At 34.1% G+C, this 19,708-nt stretch overlaps 1 protein-coding gene across 1 annotated transcript in view; it reads left to right on the forward strand.

Annotated features, from left to right (window-relative positions):
• Window positions 1–19,708, forward strand: part of LOC145279758 (platelet-activating factor acetylhydrolase-like) — an 83,145-nt gene that overhangs the window by 28,749 nt on the left and 34,688 nt on the right. The window contains exons 3-4 of the mRNA XM_080131065.1: window positions 6,117–6,240; window positions 18,475–18,646. Of these exons, the coding sequence (XP_079987191.1) occupies window positions 6,117–6,240; window positions 18,475–18,646 (296 nt within the window). The remainder of the gene's footprint in view (window positions 1–6,116; window positions 6,241–18,474; window positions 18,647–19,708) is intronic.

The following is a 19,708-nucleotide window of genomic DNA, read 5'->3' on the forward strand; positions in this document are numbered from 1 at the left end:
AGTATGATAGGTTATAAAAAGGAAGGGTTGTAAAGAGATAGCTTCGAATTTGGGGGTATCAAAACCAAAGCAAAATATGATGAAATTAAAAATAAAATAGATAAACCCCATAATTTATTATATCATACCTGTTCACACTGAAACACTTTTCACAATATTCTGTGGATCTATATTAAAAAACCTTGTTAAACTTTTTGACATATTTACATTCTATGGAGGTCAGGCGTGAGCGAACACTTCATAATTTTATTATACCATATTTCTTCAAACTGAAACATAATTACCAAAGTATACATACGCAGAACGCAGATAGATATGAAAAGTCTTTATTAAAGTTTGTGCCTATTTCCATTCTATGGAGGCCGGGCGCGAACGCAGACCCCACAATTTTATTATACTATCCCTATTTAAGTTAAAACATACTTATCAAAGTATTATTATGTACATCTATATCAAAAACACTTGTAAACGTTTTTTTTTTAATTTTAAAATTTTTTATTTCCATACTTTGTGAACCAGGCGCGTACGCAGACACCACAATTTTAATGAATCATCATTATGCCAGATCAAACATACCCATTCCCATGTCTCGATACATCTTCTATCATTATATGTGATCAGTTTTCTATAATAGTCAACCATATAGGAGCCTATTCGTAACCAGACACACACACACACACACACACACACACACACACACACACACACACACACACACACACACACACACACACACACACACACACACACACACACACACGGTTTTAAGCCAAAAATGGTTGACTTAGGGATTAAGCTACAAAATTATCACATTTCATAATTGAGCATTAATATACTGTGTATGCAAAATCAAGACTTCAAGACAAGGTGTTGATCGCAACAAAAAGTGTATTTCATTTTACGTTACAATTGTTTCAATGTCCAGTTCCACAATTTCCAGCATTATATCGTTTGAAAATTAAAAAAAAAACGGCATTTCTTCAGACTTTATGAATAAGCACACTTTTGGCAATGTAGCATTTTTTGAATTTCTTTCTATTCATGCTGGTTTTTGAAAATTTTCAAACGATATAATGCTTGAAATTGTCGAACTGGACATTGAAACAATTGTAACGTAAAATGAAATACACTTTTTGTTGCCATCAACACCTTGTCTTGAAGTCTTGATTTTGCACACACAGTATATATATATATATATATACTTTTAGGGGAGTAAGTAATTGACATAAAATGCAAATTCTGTTATTGTTCAAGGAATTTATGTAAATTTCTTTTCTTATTAAAGAAGTCACTTCTTTAGTCAGCCCTTATCAAGACTAAAAATCACTAAAGGTTAAAGAGTGATGAGAAGAATGGCTTGTCAGTTAAATTGTCATCTTTATATTCGGTTTAATGTCTGTTTTACATACTGGCATGTCGGGGGGGGGGATTTAAAAAAAATTGATTTCCAAACAATCTTATCTCTGGTCAGGTCTTTATTTATCCATGTTTCCCTCAAGTCCATCTTTGTCACTTCTCATGTGTGATGACTAGGGTTGTGACAACAGAATATTCTTTTCATTGTTTTGATTCTCGAGTATGTATCCGATACAGTTAGACACAATTAATCAACCGAGAACCACATCCCTCTATATAAAAATATATAAGATATCAATGGATATATACCTGAGAATCAAAACAAGGAAAAGAATATGCTGTTGTTATAGCCCTTTTATTATATTATTTTTGTTATAAAAAAGTAGGGACCCTGATTTATTTAACTTGTAGTTTTCGTTAATTTGCTGTTCAGGTACCTTGTTTTGATACATCTTCCTATTTCAATAGCTCCTTTTCAAGGGACGTATATTTTTCTCTTCTTCTTAGTAAAAAAAACAAAAACCCCAAAAAACAAAAACATAGATCAATAGACATTTTCTGATTTTGCATTAATCAGCTTTCATTTTTTTTAGCTCTTTATATCATGTGAATTCGTGCTTTGTCTTCAGTGACTTCCATCCTTTTATATTTTTACTTTTTTCCTTGTTTCTGCTTTCAGAATCATTATGAACTTTCATAAATTTTCAACGTTAAAAACTTTTTTAATGCAAATATGATTCAATTCATTTTTGTTGCTTCTTTTAATGCATTAATCTGCAAAATTTATTGTATAATTTGCAAACCTCTTTCCTCTGATGAGAAGAATTGCATTTTTCGAAACTCCGTGGAATAAGGTCTTTCAAGTTTATCTGTACTCCTTGTCAAATAATTAAAAATTCTGTATACCTTCTTTACAGATTTTTAATGTTTGTTTTTAAAAAATGTGATTTAATTTTCAAGATGATTTTTCTATTATAATATATATATATATATATATATATATATATATGAACAAATGATTAATAAAACATGTTAAAAGACATCTTGAAAAAGAGTTAAAAACATATTTAATTTTAAAAAAGGAAACACAAGATAAGTGGATAGTCCTTAATCCGCGGAGTTTCGAAGAAATACTCTCCTTCTCATCAGAGGGCAGGAATTAGCAAAATGCAGGATCGGATTTTGCATATAAAAGTATTTAATGAAACTACAAGTAAGTCACAGATCTTACTTGGATAAAAAAAGGGTGAGGTAAGGGGAACAGGAGGCAAAAGAAAAATGATAAAAAGATTTCACATGAATGGATAGTCCGGTGAAGGGTAAAAATCCAAAAATGGTAAAATCCAAAACGGTCGAATTTAAAATTTCAATCCAATGGGTAAATTCCAAATGGTCCAAAATAATCCAAAAGGCAGAGTTCCTTGGAAAAAAGCGCAAATGGAATGAATTCCAAATCATTAAAAGAAAAGCACTGGAGAGAATATTTAAAAACATGTCTGTCAAGGCTGGATGAATAAAAAAAATTAAGGTTTAAAAAAAAAAAAAAAAAAAAAAAAAAAAAAGACACACAACCCGAAAAGCGGTGAAGGTTTAAATTTGAAAAGCAAGGTCAAACTGACCCAGACAAGAAGCGCGAAAATTAGCGTTAATAATTAGGTCAGCTTGTAAATATTAACTCTTTAATATTTATAATATATTTTAAGTTTACCATTTTGATTACCTTAGTAAACTTATTGTAACTTTTATATATATATATATATATATATATATATATATATATATATATGAGAGAAAGAGAAAAGCAATATCAAAAGCAAATAACAAAGTCAATCCATGCATAAATATATTTAGCTTTATTGATGACAAATAAACAGTTTGTTAAGATAACTAGATCAAAGAATTAATAGTGAATTAGTTGCTATAAAGCAGATGGTTCTAATTGCTTACCCCCCTTTCTTTCTCTGCTTCATTTGGAGTCCTTCCTCACTTCCTAAAGCAACTAAGTTTCACAGGAACGTGTAAACTCAAAATGTTTTCCAACCAATGAAAATCGTTTCAAGTTCCAAAATGTAACACGTCTATGTGAAAATAGTAAGCTGACTCGAAATTATAAATTTCTATAAAACAAACAGCCAAGTTGGTGCACCTTGAACAGAAACTCAAGAACAGATTCTCTTTACCAACCGCCTCCCACTACTACCATACCCTTTGGAACCTGGGGTGACAAGACAGAAAAAACTCAATGATTCGCATACCAGCATTTTTCATTTTGAACACACATTCTTACACACTAGCAAGAGTCAGGCAAACAGAAAAAAAATACTGCTAACTCACCCATACTAACAAGAACAAGGTAAACCACACATACACAATGCCATACTGCCACATACTCACACAGGTATATTGCTTACATATGCATTTTATTCACACTATGAACATTTTGACTTGTGACTACAAACCCAAATTTCTTCGCCAAACACATGTTTATATAAATGATTTAAAGCAACTTTTATATTCTTATCTCTTGTATGAAAATGTTTTGTTATAAAATTTCGTTTTCCTTCCATTTTCCATTTACAAAATCCTGTTTATGTTTTAGATAGCACTTGCTACTTTGTGACCTTTCTATTCTCTCATTGTTTAATGTTTTTTTTTCCATTTTATATGCATGCCCATATCAATATGTTTTATTTCATTCCTATGATAAAACACAGCTTTTATTTATATTAAACTAGCGGGGGTACCCAGCGTTGCCCGGGTGTTTGTGGGTGTAAAAGAAAAAAAACAAAAAGTGTTTTGAACCTGTGACGAGAAGGTGGAAAAAGAAAGTGAAAGAAAATGTGAACTTTTACCACAATCCTATGAAGCCGTAGGAAGTGAAAAGCATTTAAATTTACCAATGTCAATGAAAAAGTCAGTTCAGCTTTCTGCTGTATCATTTATTTGTTTCCCCCACGATGTTGGGGAAAACCAGCACCCCACAAAAAGGGAGTGTCCAAATGAATAGCAATTGTCTGATATGAGGGATTTTCTCCACATTGATCAAAGCTAATTACCTTCTGGACGTCTTTGCTTTCGATTTAGTTTCGCTTTTATACAAAAAAGCCAAACAAACACACGAAAGGAAGGAATAACATGAATTTTATAAAAGTCGATCAAAATAAATATAAATTTAGAGATGACGTCCCTTCACAAATCGTAGATATTATAATTTAGGAAGTATATAAAAAGTTTTAAAACATAGTCCCCCCCCCCCGGGAACTGCGGCGAAGAAAGCCTTTGCGGGACATACAAAAACATGTGCAGCTGTTTTGTCTTTTATATATATAGATGTAGGTGGTTCTTGGTTATCCCCAAAGATGCTATCCTCATCCAAAATAGCCTCTACCAAATTCAGGGACCATACCACAATACTAACTGAGAGATTAATGTTTCTTAGAATGTTCCAAATGAGAAAAATTATAATTTAGTCTGTGTAGTGCAACCTCCAATTGTTAACTTTGTCCTAATCAAGACATATTGTCAATGAAGTCTAAAGGAATTACTGTGATTGGTGAAAACCTAGATAGGAAATTTAGCAGTAGGATGTTTGTTCACATTATATGTAAATTTCTGCATGTCAATAGAGTTTGGAGTAGGGATGGAATTCTAAAGGCAAGTGGTCTGAGAAAAGAAACAATTAATGTAGGAAATCTTATAGCATCTAAAGACTTTTACAATTACATCTAAGCACTTCTACAGTCAAAGGATGTTGTTGCTAGTTTGGATGGTTAGAGATGTTTGTTCTTCTGTTGTTATGCTACCCTGAGTGTTTAATCTATGCCAACATATGCTATCTACCCCAAGTGAGTTTCGAGTTTATTTATTTCAGAATCAATGTGTTTATTTGTTTTTTTTTCTTTACAACATTACATAGATAGGTAATATAGTTGGTAGGTGGGTAATTATGTAGATAACGAATGTTAATTTATTAATATATCTGTTCGTATTATATGGATTCTTTAGACTACTGTTCTCATCTTGAGTGTTATTTTCACAACGTTTCGGTCGATGTAACCTCCGATCTTCTTCAAGTGTATCTTGCTGAATTCTGGTATCTTTCTGTAAAATTGGGAATCTGCACAAAATTTAAAATGGAACCTTTTATTTAACCCATGGGGTTTGCATGCTGTCATTCCATCAGCCATCACTGAGTAGAAATCTTAAGTTATTCACAAGGATCAGTGATGCACAGTAGAACCCCGGGATATGGTGGCCCTAGGATACGGTATTTATATTTTATTATATACATATGTGTTATATACTGTACTGTATTTTGTTACTAATTTTTAATGCTGTATCCTAGCATTCTACTGTTATAGGTAAAGTAATTGGCAAAAATTTAATCGTAAGTTACTCTTTTGGAAGCTGAAGGTCCAATCTTTAGTGCAGGTGAAACTCAAAATGCAATAGTAAATTACTTAGGATTTATGCCCAGTCATAGCTGATGAAATGAGAACATGTTATCCTACGGAATAAATAAAGAGTTCTGTTTGAAATTCTGTGCAGATTTCTAAGTTTGACAGAAAGATTTCAGACTTCAATAAGATACCGCTGAAGAACGTCGGAGGTTACATCGAGTGAAACGTTTTGAAAATAACATTTAAGATGAGAACAGTAGTCCCAAAATTCCAAATAATACAAATAATCAGTCCTCATCTCAAAAATTCAGAAACATTATATATCAATGTTCTTTTTATTTATTTATTTTTCTTTGATAGGAGAAAAGCCATTGTCCACGATGGCCGAAATGGTTGCCAAAACAGCGTTATCGAGATGGTTATATGAATTATATGAGAAAAGAAAATTCTTCATTTTTCAATCGGGTCTTTGACTGGTTTGCAGGTAAATTCTTCTATGTTGTTTTATTTTTATTTCTTTATGTTGTTTCTTTAACTCTGTTTTAATCTGTTTTAAATAAATCTTGTTAAAAATTAAACAATCTTGTTTGGAGTGAGTTTTCTTAACGAACAAAAACAACCTGGATTCACAACGCCGATGGTAGCGGTGATGAAGCCATGAGTGTGAAGAATTTGTACACATCTGGTGAATGAAAAAACAACGTGTAATTCAATTTATCTTTAAAAAAAATGAAATGGTATTGAATTGAAATCATAAAATGTGTTATGAATGTGGATGTCGGCATATAGCTATTAATGCCTTATAAAAGATTATGCCCAAAGACAAAGCATGAAGCTAAAAAAAATAAAAGATGATTAATGGAAAAACAAAAGATGCCTATTCATCTAAGTTTTTTTTATCATTTATCAAGGCCCAAAAGCCACTTGAGGATATATTAGATATTAATAGGGCAATGCCGAAAGATTTGCTAGTCGATGATTATTATGATCATTATAATATTTTTAAAAATAGAATGTTATCATAGTGAAATAGATATTTACAGATAAAATCAATTATGTTAAAATGTTTTAATAGAAAAGAATATTAGAACACAAACAATAATTTAAAAATAGGTTGACTTCTAGAGTCTGAGTTAGCAGGAAGAGTTCTATGAGCTTGCAGTTTTTGGAAAGGAGCTATTAGAATTGGAAGATGTATTTTAACAAGGTATCTGAACAGCAAATTAATGTGACTATACCAGAAATAGAAAACGAGTTAGCTTCCCTTGATCGAGTTCTGTCATCCTAATATGATGAGAACGTTGATAGTGTTGGCAACAATGACATGAATGCATGAGAGATTTGCAAAAGTTGAATAGTTAATACTTATGTGATTATCATATTTGGTTTATCTAGAAGTGTAAGCCATGTTTAGTTTCAGAACAGTTTCTGATGGTTCGTTGTTCTAAACAAGTCTTGAGAGGTGACTGGTTTGCAGTATACAGAACAGTTTCCGATGGTTCGTTGTTACACACATGTCCTGAGAGGTGACTGGTTTGCAGTAAACAGTTCCACAGAGCAAAATATTCTTACTGTGTCGAGACGGAAAAAACATGCGAAATTGCTACAGAAAAGGTTTAATATTTATGGAGCAATATCTGGTAGCAGAACGTGAATCGCCCAACTGTGTGGGATCATACCCCGAATCAAAAATATTGCAACATCCCCCTATTTTTTTTTATAATGGGGAAGTCCCTTGTGTTTGTTCTGCTCAAAAATAAATATATATATATATATATATATATATATATATATATATATATTTTTTTATATTCAATTATACATAACAAAAATTAGAAATCATTTGGATCTTAAAATTTTAGCATGTAAAAAGACGCCATTTTTAATTGTGTTCAAATGTCAAAACGGATATATATGTGTACAGAGAAGAGAAATAAAAGAAATGGAAGGTGGGTATGTGAAAAAGAAGCCATTTCTTAAATTTGATTATGCAGTTTTGTAAAAGAAAAGAAAAAATGCATACATATAAATAAATATACATAAAAATAAACATACATGCAATATGTACCCGTTTAAAGAGTTTTTGTTTTGTTTTGTTTGGGTTTTTTTGTTGTTAATTAAAACAATGCAAAAAATAGGACATTTTTGAAAAATAAGAAAAAAACTAATGTGCACAAAAAAATAAATAAAAGTCAATTGTAATTTCTGCGTGCCTTAAAATAAGCATGCAAAAAGTATTTTGTCGAAAAGTAAAATTACAAAGAAGAGGTTTTTAAAAAAGTGACTTTTAAAAAAATTTTTTTTTTTTTGTTTTTGTTTCAGCAAAAGTATTAGTTACGTATTAGTAGGTTAAAGTGTTAATACAAATAAAATGGATACAGTTTAACGCCTTGTCCAGAACTAATTTTTTTTTTTTGATATCTATAGGAATTTATGTACATGCAGGGTCGTAAAAAAAAAAAAAATTATTCAGTCGAATCCCCCAACAAGTTTTGAGAAAAAACGCTTTAACTTTATTCTTGTTGCGGGTTTCGTGAATACATCAGCGATATTTTGTTCTGATGATATGTAATTCAAAATAATGGATTCATTTTTCACCTCGTTTTTTATGAAATGGTATTTTATATATATATGCTTAGATCTTTGGTTGATTATCGTGTTCTGTGCTAAGACTATACTGGCTTGATTATCACAATTAATTACAACGGGTCTTTTAGTTAATTCTGGCTCTAAAATAGTCTTTAGGATATTTTTAAGGCAGAGTGCTTCCTGGGTCGTGTGTGATCACGATAAATTCTGCTTCACACATAGAGAGAAATACAATCTGTTGCTTTTTAGATTTCCATGAAACAATAGGCCCATTTTCTGAGAGTCTGAAACAATATCCAGATATACTTTTTCGATCTTCGTCGTTTCCCCAATCTGAATCTGAAATCCCTTCTAATTTTAGGGGATTTCTTGATTTTCTAAATACTAACTTCTGTTCTTTAGTTCCTTTTAAATAGCTCTGTTTAAATCCTTCATTGTTGGTCGTGATAATTTTTGTGACAGTTTTGTTACTGTATAGCATATGCCGGGTCTGGTCGCAGTCATTAAGTATACAAGACTACTTATAATTTTGCAGTATTGCTTATCATTTATTATTTCATATTCTGTGTGTATGTTTTTATTAATATCATTTTCGACCGGTGTAGAGTGTTTCTTGCACTCTCCCATTCCAAATTTTAATAGTATTTTGTTGATGTATCTCGATTGATTCATCGTAACAAGTCCTTTGCTTTGAGTAAATTCTATCCCCAAAAACCAGGATATTTTGTCAAGATCGGTCATTTTGAATCTTTTATTTAATTTGTTCTTAACATCAGTTAACATTATGTCACAATTTGATGCGATTAAAATATTATCGACCCACAAAACCAAAATCAGTAGTTTATCGTCTTTGTGTTGTGTATATAAACAGGGGTCTACAGCGCATTGTCTGAATTGTTGTTTAATAATATAATCATGAAATACTGTATTCCAACACTGAGCACTCTACTTTAGACCATATAATGACTTGTTAAGTCACCACACGTTATTTTTATTTTTCATTATAAATCCCTCTGGAGGGGGAATATAAATTTCACAGTCTATTGGGCATTCAAATAAGCATTTTTTACGTCCATTTGATGGATGTTTAGGTCATATTGCGATGCGATTTGCAGTAAAATTCTGATTGTCGTTAGGTTTGTGGTCGGTGAAAACGTAGAAAAATATTCTATACCGTAAATCTGATAGTACTCTTTAGCAACAAATCTAGTTTTGTACTGTTCTACGCCTGATGCTGTAGTCTTTTTTGTAAAGATCCATTTTGTAGAAATAACATGTTTATCTTTTGGGAGAGGCACTACCATATAGGTATCATTTTCGGTTAAGGCCTCTATTTCTTTTTTCATGGCAATTTTCTATTCGTCACAATGTTCTGAATTAATTGCTTCGTTAAAGTTTTTTGGCACATTTTCCATTGAATAGCAATAGTCGATTTGATAATCTTTTATATTGTCGACCACAAAAAAATCGGGTCGCTTTCTATTTCTTTTGGGATATCTTTTGCCTTTATCATCATCATCATCATCATCATCATCATCATCATCATCATCATCATCATCATCATCACCATGATGGATACTCTTGTCTCCATCATTTTTATTGTCTTCGTTTGTTTTAATTATTTGAGGGAATATAATTTCATCTTCTTCATATGACGGGTTTCGTCTGTAAAATTAAACGTGTCTGTGAATTTTACACATCGGATTCTTTTTATTTTATTTTTCTCTGGAAAAAATACTAAATTGGCTGGACTATTTTTATCGTATCCAAGAAATATACCTCCGTCAGCATTAATATTCAATTTACTCTTTTTATCTATATATGCGAAGCAAGTTGAACCAAATATATGCATTCTGCTTAAATTTGTTTTTTTATCACAGAAAGATTCATATGGAGTTTTAGATAGTGTTTTGTTAAAACACCTGTTGCGTATATAGGCTGCCGCCATAAGTGCGTACATCCAGAGGTTTTTGAGGAGTTTTGATTCAATGAGTAGGCATCTTGCCATTTCAAAAAGTGTCTGCCACGCTCTTTCAGCAGTCCCATTTTGGTGTGGCGATCTGGGAGCTGATTTTTCATGCCTGATATGATGGTTAATTAGTAAAAGTTCAAAGTCTTTATTGGTGAATTCCGTGCCGTTGTCAGAGCAAATACACTTCACCATAGGGAACCATGTCAGCTAGATATTTTTTAGTTGCTAGCAGGGTATCAGATTTGTTCTTTAAAAAGTAAACCATTATTAAACCTGAATGGTCATCTACGAAATTCAACACATACCTATAATGTTCTCTGGCCATCGATTCCATGGGACCGTTCAAGTCACAATGCACCGTTGATAGGATTTTTTTGGCCTTCTTGTCTGGTATCTTGCTTTGATAGTTTGTCATTTTCCCTTGTGTACAGATGTCGCAATTGAAGTTTTTTTATGTTTGTATTTTCATTTCATCAACTACAGTCGGCAACTTTTTGATATCAGGAATATTGCAATGTCCAAGAATTTTATGCCATGTCTGTAGATCATGGCAGGCAGTTTTTGATGGGACTACGCTATTTAAATAATATAGTTTTCCATTTTCTTTAATGTCGAATACAGTTCCATTTGGGTATACCAGTTTTGATTTATTGGGGCTAAAGTTTATATTTGCACCTTGTTTAGTGGCAGCTTGTACAGAAAATATATTTTGTTTAAATTTTGGGATTAGAAGAGCGTTTTCTAGAATAAAGAAACATAGTTCACCTTTATTGTTCCTTAGCGAGATTTTCGCATTGCCTCTTTTCAAAACAATATTATTTACTCAACTCCCCCCGTGAGCTAGTTCTACAAAATGATTTTGTGGCTTAAAGTTGGGGTCAAAATTGATAAAATAAGATTCCTTTGTAATCACATGTGCCGTGGCCCCACAATCGACAAGAAAATTATTATTGTTTGTTGAAGCATCAAACGTACACAAAAATAAAAATGTATGTTCGCTAATGGAGCTCTCCACATTTTTAATGGAGTCGCCATTTTGAGTCCTGTATCTACATTGGAAACTCTTGTGATTAGGTCGTTCACAATTATAGCAAATAATTTTTGTACTTTTCTTAGGAGAAAAATTGTTTTTGGCAAAGTTGCGGTTTTTATTCCTGGCATGGCTATAATTTAATTTTGGTGTTTTTATGTGTGTATTTTTAAATTTCATGATATTTGTGGATTCGTTTTTTTTCTGTGATAATTTTTTCAGTTTCTTCGTAACTTCTGAGTGCTACCTTGAATTGGCTAAAAGTCATGGGTTTTTCTTTCTGGGTTATCACAGTGGTAAATGTAAATGGCTTGAACTCACTCGGTAATCCCTTAAGGACCATGGAAATTAACAGACTGTCACTTATAACTTCACCAGACATTTTTAAAGAATTTGCAGTCGTTTCGGCTCTTATAATATAATCAGTAATAGTTTCAGCTTCCATTCGTTTTAGAGAGGTCAGTTCACTGTATAAAGAAATAATTTTGGGTTTTCCTTTCTATAAATAATGCTCTCTCAATATGTTCAATGCTTTGCAGCCATCGTCCAGGGCTTCTCTCATTACCAGTGATAGACTTCGGTCATCTAAACACTGTATTAATTCCGCAAAGACAGTTGCGTTCTTTTCAATGAAGTCGGGGTCGTTTCTGTTTTCAGGTTGTGTTTGAAGTAATTTGTGTAGCTTTTGGATTCGTAGATATCCTAGAAATTTAACTTGCCACAACTCTTGCAGTCATATTTTCTTTTCTATGGTGAACTGTGAACTCTAACTATCAAGTTAAGCAATAAAGTGTACTGCATCCATAGAAAATTAACAACACCTGACAAGACCCAACAGGTACCCTGGAATATTCCAAATCAAATGCAGATACTTGAGATGGCTAAGGCACTTTTTCTGTCTAGTCAAAAAGCATCAACCAAAAAAGCATTGAAGAAATTCTTAAGACGCTGCAAGAATCTACACTCCTCAATCCCCTCTAATAGCTTCAACATGAATGGATATCTCCCTCTTTGCCGTAAGCACTCGGATTTGGAGTCTATATTTGCAACATCCTTCCCTTGAGAGTATAAACTAGAATCAAATGATCAGGCTTTCATGTGCTTTAGGCCAACCTTGCAACACTGTGTTAACTATTCATATTTCCTTCACCTCCAAATAGTAAAGTGGCTGGATATGATTTGTTTTAAAATATGTTAATCACAGAAAGGATCACATGAATGTTTCCAACATCCATGAGTGAAAGTGATTCTATGAATACCAACAATACTCAAACACAGCACAACAAAATTTCCATGAACAGATTTTCTTTCCAAGAACTTTTCATTTTTGGTACACGTTGCTACAAGATTTCTTTCCTGACAGTTACAAAATGACCCTTTTCAAATCTAATCTTAATAATCACTTGTCATAAACCAAAAACTTTCGATCCAGCATGTCAAAAAGTTGTAATATGCTGATTCATATCATACTATCTATTATATACTTTTATCTCCTTGCACTATGCCCGCCCCCTGAAAGCTGTTGCCTTCATTGATAATTTTCACACAGGTCAATGCACTCAAATTTAACATCTGATTTCATAAAGTATTGGGGGTCCTTGACACAAAATAATAATCATGATTATTTTTTAATTCTATTTTCTTACTAATGTTTGAGACTGGGTTTATCTGTTTCTATAAAGGAGAAATCCTTTTTTTTATTTTTCAGTTTGATTCAGTTCAATTTATTTGGCAAAAAATAACACAACTGTGCTTCAATTGCCATGTAAAGAAAAAGTGGTAGATACTTATACAGAGGACGATACAGGAATCTCAAAAATCTTCAGGTCATGACGGATGGATGTTTCTTTTCCTTTTAAAAAAGTACTAATTGAGTCACTACTTACCAAGGCCAATGCCACTCAAGGATAACTGAACCAAAGTGACACTCACCATAAATAGGTTGAACCAGGTTCCTGCAAAGGAGAACGTTTCATGGAATATCAAATTAACAAGCAGTCTCAACTCATTTGTATATCCCCGTTAAAGAAGATGATGACATTAGTTTTTTTGAGCATTCTTTTATATACAGTACTAGTATTACCAAATGGTCACCTATCTGGTACTAACCAGGCTCAACGTTGCTTAACTTACTTTGGTTATCTAATAAGATCTAATGAAAACTGGTGTGTCAATGTGATTATATGATATATATTAGTGAGGAGACGATTCCAATATAATTACCAATTCTGTTTTAAAGTCCTGATTCTGATACAATTACAGATTCTGATCCTTTTAAAATCTTTTAATATGTTGTAGAGTTGTTTTATTTTGATTATTTTCTTTTCAGATTACATTAAAAAAAAACAATGTTTTATATGCATACATAAAACATACACTTTTGAAGTGATTTATAGATTTTAATTTTGTTGGCTGTTTAAAATTAATTTTATCTTTAGTATCAACAATGGAAAATAAGGGTTTAAAACCAAAAAATAAGCAATTAGAAGAATTGATTTGGCACCGGAAAATAAGCACTAATTTTTACCGATTGCGATACAATTCCTAATGTGTACTTGCTGCAGCATGAATAAAAACACGAGACTGAATAAGAAGGTAGATTCTCTCTACCGTGCTAGAAAGCTACTAAAGCCTGAAAGTATCCTGTGCCTCTATAAGGCAACCATTCCCTCATGTATGGAGTATTGCTGTCATATTTAGGCTGGTGCATCTGCTACTAGTCTCTTGCTCCTAGACAAGGTTAAAAAAAGAGTCGCCAACCTAATAGGTCCTGAACTGTCACCTAAGCTTCAGCCTCTGTCTCATCGACGAAATATTGCATCCCTCTGCCTGTTCTACAAGTACATTAACAGTGAATGTTCCGACGAACTTCAAGCACTTGTACCCCCTCGACATAAATACCCCCACCAAACCTGACAAGCAGCTAAATCCCACCCCTTCACAGTAGAGATCCCTAGATGTAAGAGAGCCTTTTACTTCAGTAGTTTCTTCCCCAGAACCGCTAGACTTTGGAATTCCCTTCTGGGTCCCTACTTCCTCAACTGTACTGATATGCAGAAGTTCAAGTGTAATGTGAACTGACATCTTGCTACCCAACTCCTTACATTGTAGCTTATGTCCCTGATAGTAGTCCCCTAAATCAAAGTGGCAATGTGTCTTGTCTGGGGTGAAAATGTAATTAAAAAAAAAAAAAATTAACTTTGTAACAAAACAAGCGGTGGTTAAGATCGCACCAAAATGGTCCCTCCCACACTCCCTTTATTTACACTTAATACTGGAAAAACAGCTATGCCCTCTCGTTATGAAGGGCCATAATTAGTCCCATTAGAATTAATGGTGTAAAGGAAGTAATTCTGCCCAATAGACTACATCTCTTCAATCTTACTTGGAAGCACAAACATAATCGTTCAATTTTATGAGTGGTCTCCAAATACGCCCTGACCTGTGAGTGGGTGGTGATGCGGTTTTTCTACCACTGTTGGAGTCCCTGCAGCTTCATCTATATATCTGCTCTCAGGTACTAAACTTTCCTCAAGAACTTCAGGTATGCAGGAAACTTCAGGCTCACTGAAATTCTGAAATTTTTCAGAAGCAGTATCTGCTTGTATCAATTCATCTGCATTGATGGGGGTTTCACAAGCTGGTCTGCATGTCTCCTTACTATCTCTCCACTGATCTCCACTTCAAAATTCATTTTCTACAACTGTCTGGTAATGGTACCTTCAATCCATCGTTGAGCAGATTCATAATTATGTAAGCGTACATGATTGGCTACTTTAAATTCATGAAGTGGTGCCATTACTTTGCTCCATTTTATTTTTCATGTCCAGAGCCTTGTAAGTGTCTGGCTTTACCAAATGAAACACCATTCTTAATTGCCATTTGAACATCAGCTCAGCTGAAGAAACCCCAGTTGATGAGTTGGGAGTTATCCGATAGGTGAATAAAAATCTGTTAACCTTGGTTTCAAGTGTTGTCTTGTGATCTGTTTCCATCCTTTTAAGTGCTTCCTTGAGTGTGCACACACACTACGCTCTGCTTGCCCATTTGAGGACGGGCGGTAAGGAGCTGTGAAAATGTGCTGAATTCCATTGGCATTCATGTATGCTTTGAATTCTTGATTTGTAAAGCAGGGACCATTATCACTCATGACCAATACCGGCAGTCCATGTATTGTGAAGATTCCTCTCGTTTTTTCAATTGTGGCCATCGCAGAAGATATTTTCAGTATGTACAACTCTGTCCACTTTGAATGAGCATCCACTACTATCAAAAACATGTGTCGCAAAAATGGACTCTGTATACTCTTTTCCATGGCGAACTTGGATATTCCCAGCAATGAATGGGAGCCTTGCTGGGGTTACTTTGATTAAGCATGCAGGTTCCACAAGCTTTTTTGGTTTTCTCGATATCAACATCTAGATTTGGTCATCACACATAGCTGCGAACAAGAGCCTTCATTTGTACAATCTCTAAGTGTCTGATGCAGTTTCTGCAATACTTTCACTGTCTGGCTGAAATTACAACCCTACTTATAATACCCCACCATCTTCACATGTAAACTCTGTTCATGTGTTAAAATAGGACTTCATTGCTATGTCTGGAACACACTTGCTATTCATGATGTATTTGTACACCCGACTCAAAGTAGGGTCTCTTCTCATCTCAATTCTTACTATCACCACAGAGTATCAATCAAGCTCATCATGTGTATTGTGTTATTGTTTGGTGTGGCATCTTGTTCCTGTGCATTGATTGGAAGATGATTGAGGAAATCTGCATTTCCATTGAGGAACTCGACATGATACTCCAACTTATAATTGTAGGCATTAAACCTGGGCTGTAGTAAAAGAAGGAATCAGTTTGTGATCAGCAAATAGCCTCAATAATGGCTTGTGGTCTGTGAACAAAGCAAAATTATTCCCAACAAATATTGGTGTAACTTTTTTACCGCAAAAACCAGGGACATCTCCTTCTCAATGTGTGCATAGTTCTGTTCTGCTTCAGACAGCATTCATGAAATGAAGCATACTGGTTTCTTCTATCTTCCATTTTATGAACAATTACAACTCCTTGTCCATAGGGAGAAGCATCTACTTGCCCTAGAATATGAGTTAAAAGTGGTGCAGAACACAGCATCTTCTTTGTTTCTTCAAAGGCTCTTATTTGTCCAACACCCACACCCATGAAGCACCTTTCCCCATTAAGCTTTGAAGTGGTTCTAGTATGATCAATTAATTCGGTAAATGACTGTGATAATAGTTAACTGCCCTGAGGTAGGCTTTTAATTCTGTAATGTCTGGAGGCTGAGGTGCCTGTGTCATGGCAGCTACCTTGTCTGGAAGAGGCGCTGTGCCTTCCTTACTCATTCTAAAACCCAAATATGTTAGGGAGGAGAAAGTTAAGGCAATCTAGCTCTTTCTCTACATTTGCTTTTATGGTGTAAGGCACTGGTCTTGCCCGTCAAAATTTGTGACTCACTGTCTTATCAATGGGTATTTTCACCTTAAAATTTTTTAAGCATCCCATTTCTTCATTAAACACTGACTTAAATTCTGTAAGAAGCTTTTCCAACCTTGAAAGGGAATTTTCCTGATATAAAGGAAACATGCCTCTCCAATCTAGCTTTACTTTATTTAACCAGTTGCGCCCAAGTAGTGCCAGTACATTTCCTTTCACACCAGCTAAAGTAGCCGATGCTTTAATTCTTCCTGCATTTCTTCCACATCTGTAGTCCCATGTGGTTTCAGTGTATACTTTTAACTTTACATGGCTTTCCTTTAGATCCTGAATTTGGCTAATTTTCTTGATTTTTTTTTTTTAAGGCTCACTACTGAGCATGAGGCTCCTGTGTTCACTTCTTAGTTAGTTGGTGGCATCTGAAGTGTAGTGACTGTGTATAAATCTAGTTTTTCCATATCTATTTCCATTTCTTCTGCACAACAGTTCACCGTCCTTATTTCTTTCAGATGTGTTGTTGAACTAGAAGGTCTGCTCTCTTCTTGTCTACATTTCCGATGAGTATTTAGAAAATATTCCTTTAGATTGATTTTTTTTTTAGTCTCAAACAATGTGTGTAATTACACTTAAACTGACGCCATATTTTATTTTACCCGAGATAATCAAAACAAAATCAACAAAAGCAAAAATCATTGTCCTAGGAGATACAAGATAGGCTTGAAAACCTTGATCGTCTGGATAAATCGAGAAATGGTTGTGAAAAATTACTGGGAAAGTTGTGACAATATTTAAATATGGATGTGTAAAATAAGCTTAAAATCATAATTTTTTACATATGTTTAAAATTTAGTAAGAAGGTGGGAAAATCCATTGGAAGTTAAGAGTAGAAATAGTTAAATGCAGAAGAAGTTACGTTATGGAAGGGGGAAAGTCTTTTCTTTTCAGAGGTGAGTTAGTTTCATTTGGTCACCTTTATCAAAGCTTTATTTTCTCATTTTTCCAGCACTCACAGAGAGATGGTGATGAGAACCTTGCATGTTACTACAATTCTGTAAGAGAACAAAATCATCAAAGAACATGATCAACAAGTTTTAGGGAGTTTTTGGATTTTTTTTGTGTTATCCATTATTGCAACTAGCGATGTGGGAGGACAGAAACTTTGGCTGCCACATCATTATAGTTATTTCGGTGAGACAATCCGCTGATCTCAATGAAATAAATTATTAACTAACTAAGTCAATCAAAGAACAGCCAATGTTTCAAAATGAGATTAACTACTGGTGGTGGATGTGATAATCCTGAACACAGATTGAGCCGTAGATGGGGCTCTGACATGATTCATCTCTGCCATAAAAAGCTATGTAGTTAAAAAATTAAAGAAATATCTAAATCGTAAGTTACTAACTCACAACTAATGAGAAACAACACTTGTTATTGTACTGCAATAACTAAATTCACCTGCTTTTAATCCGTCTTTTTTAAAAACCAGTAAGTCTCTATGCATGCAAATCAGTTCCTAACTATAAAACTCTGCCATTATAAACACAAATACTTTTCTTTCTGGAAAACGGTTGTCCTACATGTGAAACATCCAATACACTTGTAGCTGATAAATGTTCGTTTTCATCTCTGTTGCTACAAGAACTAAATCTAAATCTATTTTCCAGGTGAGGTATATGTGCCTGCTCTTTGGGATGCTCCATTGCTGTCTTCAGAAATTTGTGACCAGTTCCCTGTCATTGTGTTTTCTCATGGTCTTGGAGGGATCCGTACCACATACTCTACAGTCTGCTTGGAGCTCTCTTCACAAGGATTCATCGTTGCTGCCTTAGAACACAGGTAAGAAAGGGCATCTCATAAAGCCTTTCATTTTTTTCTAAACTTCAGTTAAATAGACTGCAATGAAAGTAACAACATACCTTCATCACCTCGTTAATGATAGACTTCTTTCTGATTAACAGTATGGATTCAGGCAAGCATGTTCTACTATGAATACCCTAATGGTCGTCTCTGAATGCATATACCATAAATAAAAACAACATTTCAAACTCCCCGGCTTAAAATTCACAGGCAACATGAATTGGAAAACATACATTGAGAACATTACCAAGGTTGCTGCAAAGAAGATGGGCTCCCTCTACCATACTAGAAAATTACTCACATCAGAGAGTATTCTATATCTTTACAACTCACCCATGCATAGAGTATTGTTACCACATATGAGCTGGTGCATCTACCACTTATCCCTCACTCTTAGACAAAATTCAGAAATGAATCTCAAATCTATTGTGTTAGCTCCAACTTCTGTTCCATTGCTGGAATGTTGCATCCCTGTGCCTGTTTTACAAGTATTTTAATGGAATGTGCTCCTGTAACCACACACTGATGAAGCTCGGCTAGGACCCCTTTTTGTCTGGAAACTTGGCTTGGATCGCCTGATCCTTCTCTGGGGTTGTTACATTGAATCCTGTATGCTGAAAGTGAATATCGAAGCTGCAGGCAGAAAGAAAAACAGACACGTGAATTCTACTCTACAGAATTATTTCACAAACTTATGTACAATGTTTTTACAAATATCGTTCAGTTCTTAGTAAGTTTTCAAAGTCTCAAATCTCTTTATAGACAGCGTCAGATGGGCGGAGGAGGAGGAGGAGGAGGAGGAGGAGTCACGTTTCCAAGGGGACAGTGGTTTACTTCGAGTTTCACGCACACACTCCTTCGGAAACCGCTTCAAAACTGGCTAATTTCCGCGGGACACTCGTATTAATAGTGGTGTATGGTCGGGGTTGGAAGTCTCCTTCGCCAATCAGATCACGCCACGGAATCGGGAAACCCCAGATTTTGCGGGTGTGCAATCCACTAATTTTGTGATCTGAGATTTACAGATATATTAAATTAACA

Source organism: Euprymna scolopes, chromosome 7, assembly GCF_053919585.1.
Source record: "Euprymna scolopes isolate OS-2025 chromosome 7, ASM5391958v1, whole genome shotgun sequence".
Classification (NCBI taxonomy): domain Eukaryota; kingdom Metazoa; phylum Mollusca; class Cephalopoda; order Sepiida; family Sepiolidae; genus Euprymna; species Euprymna scolopes.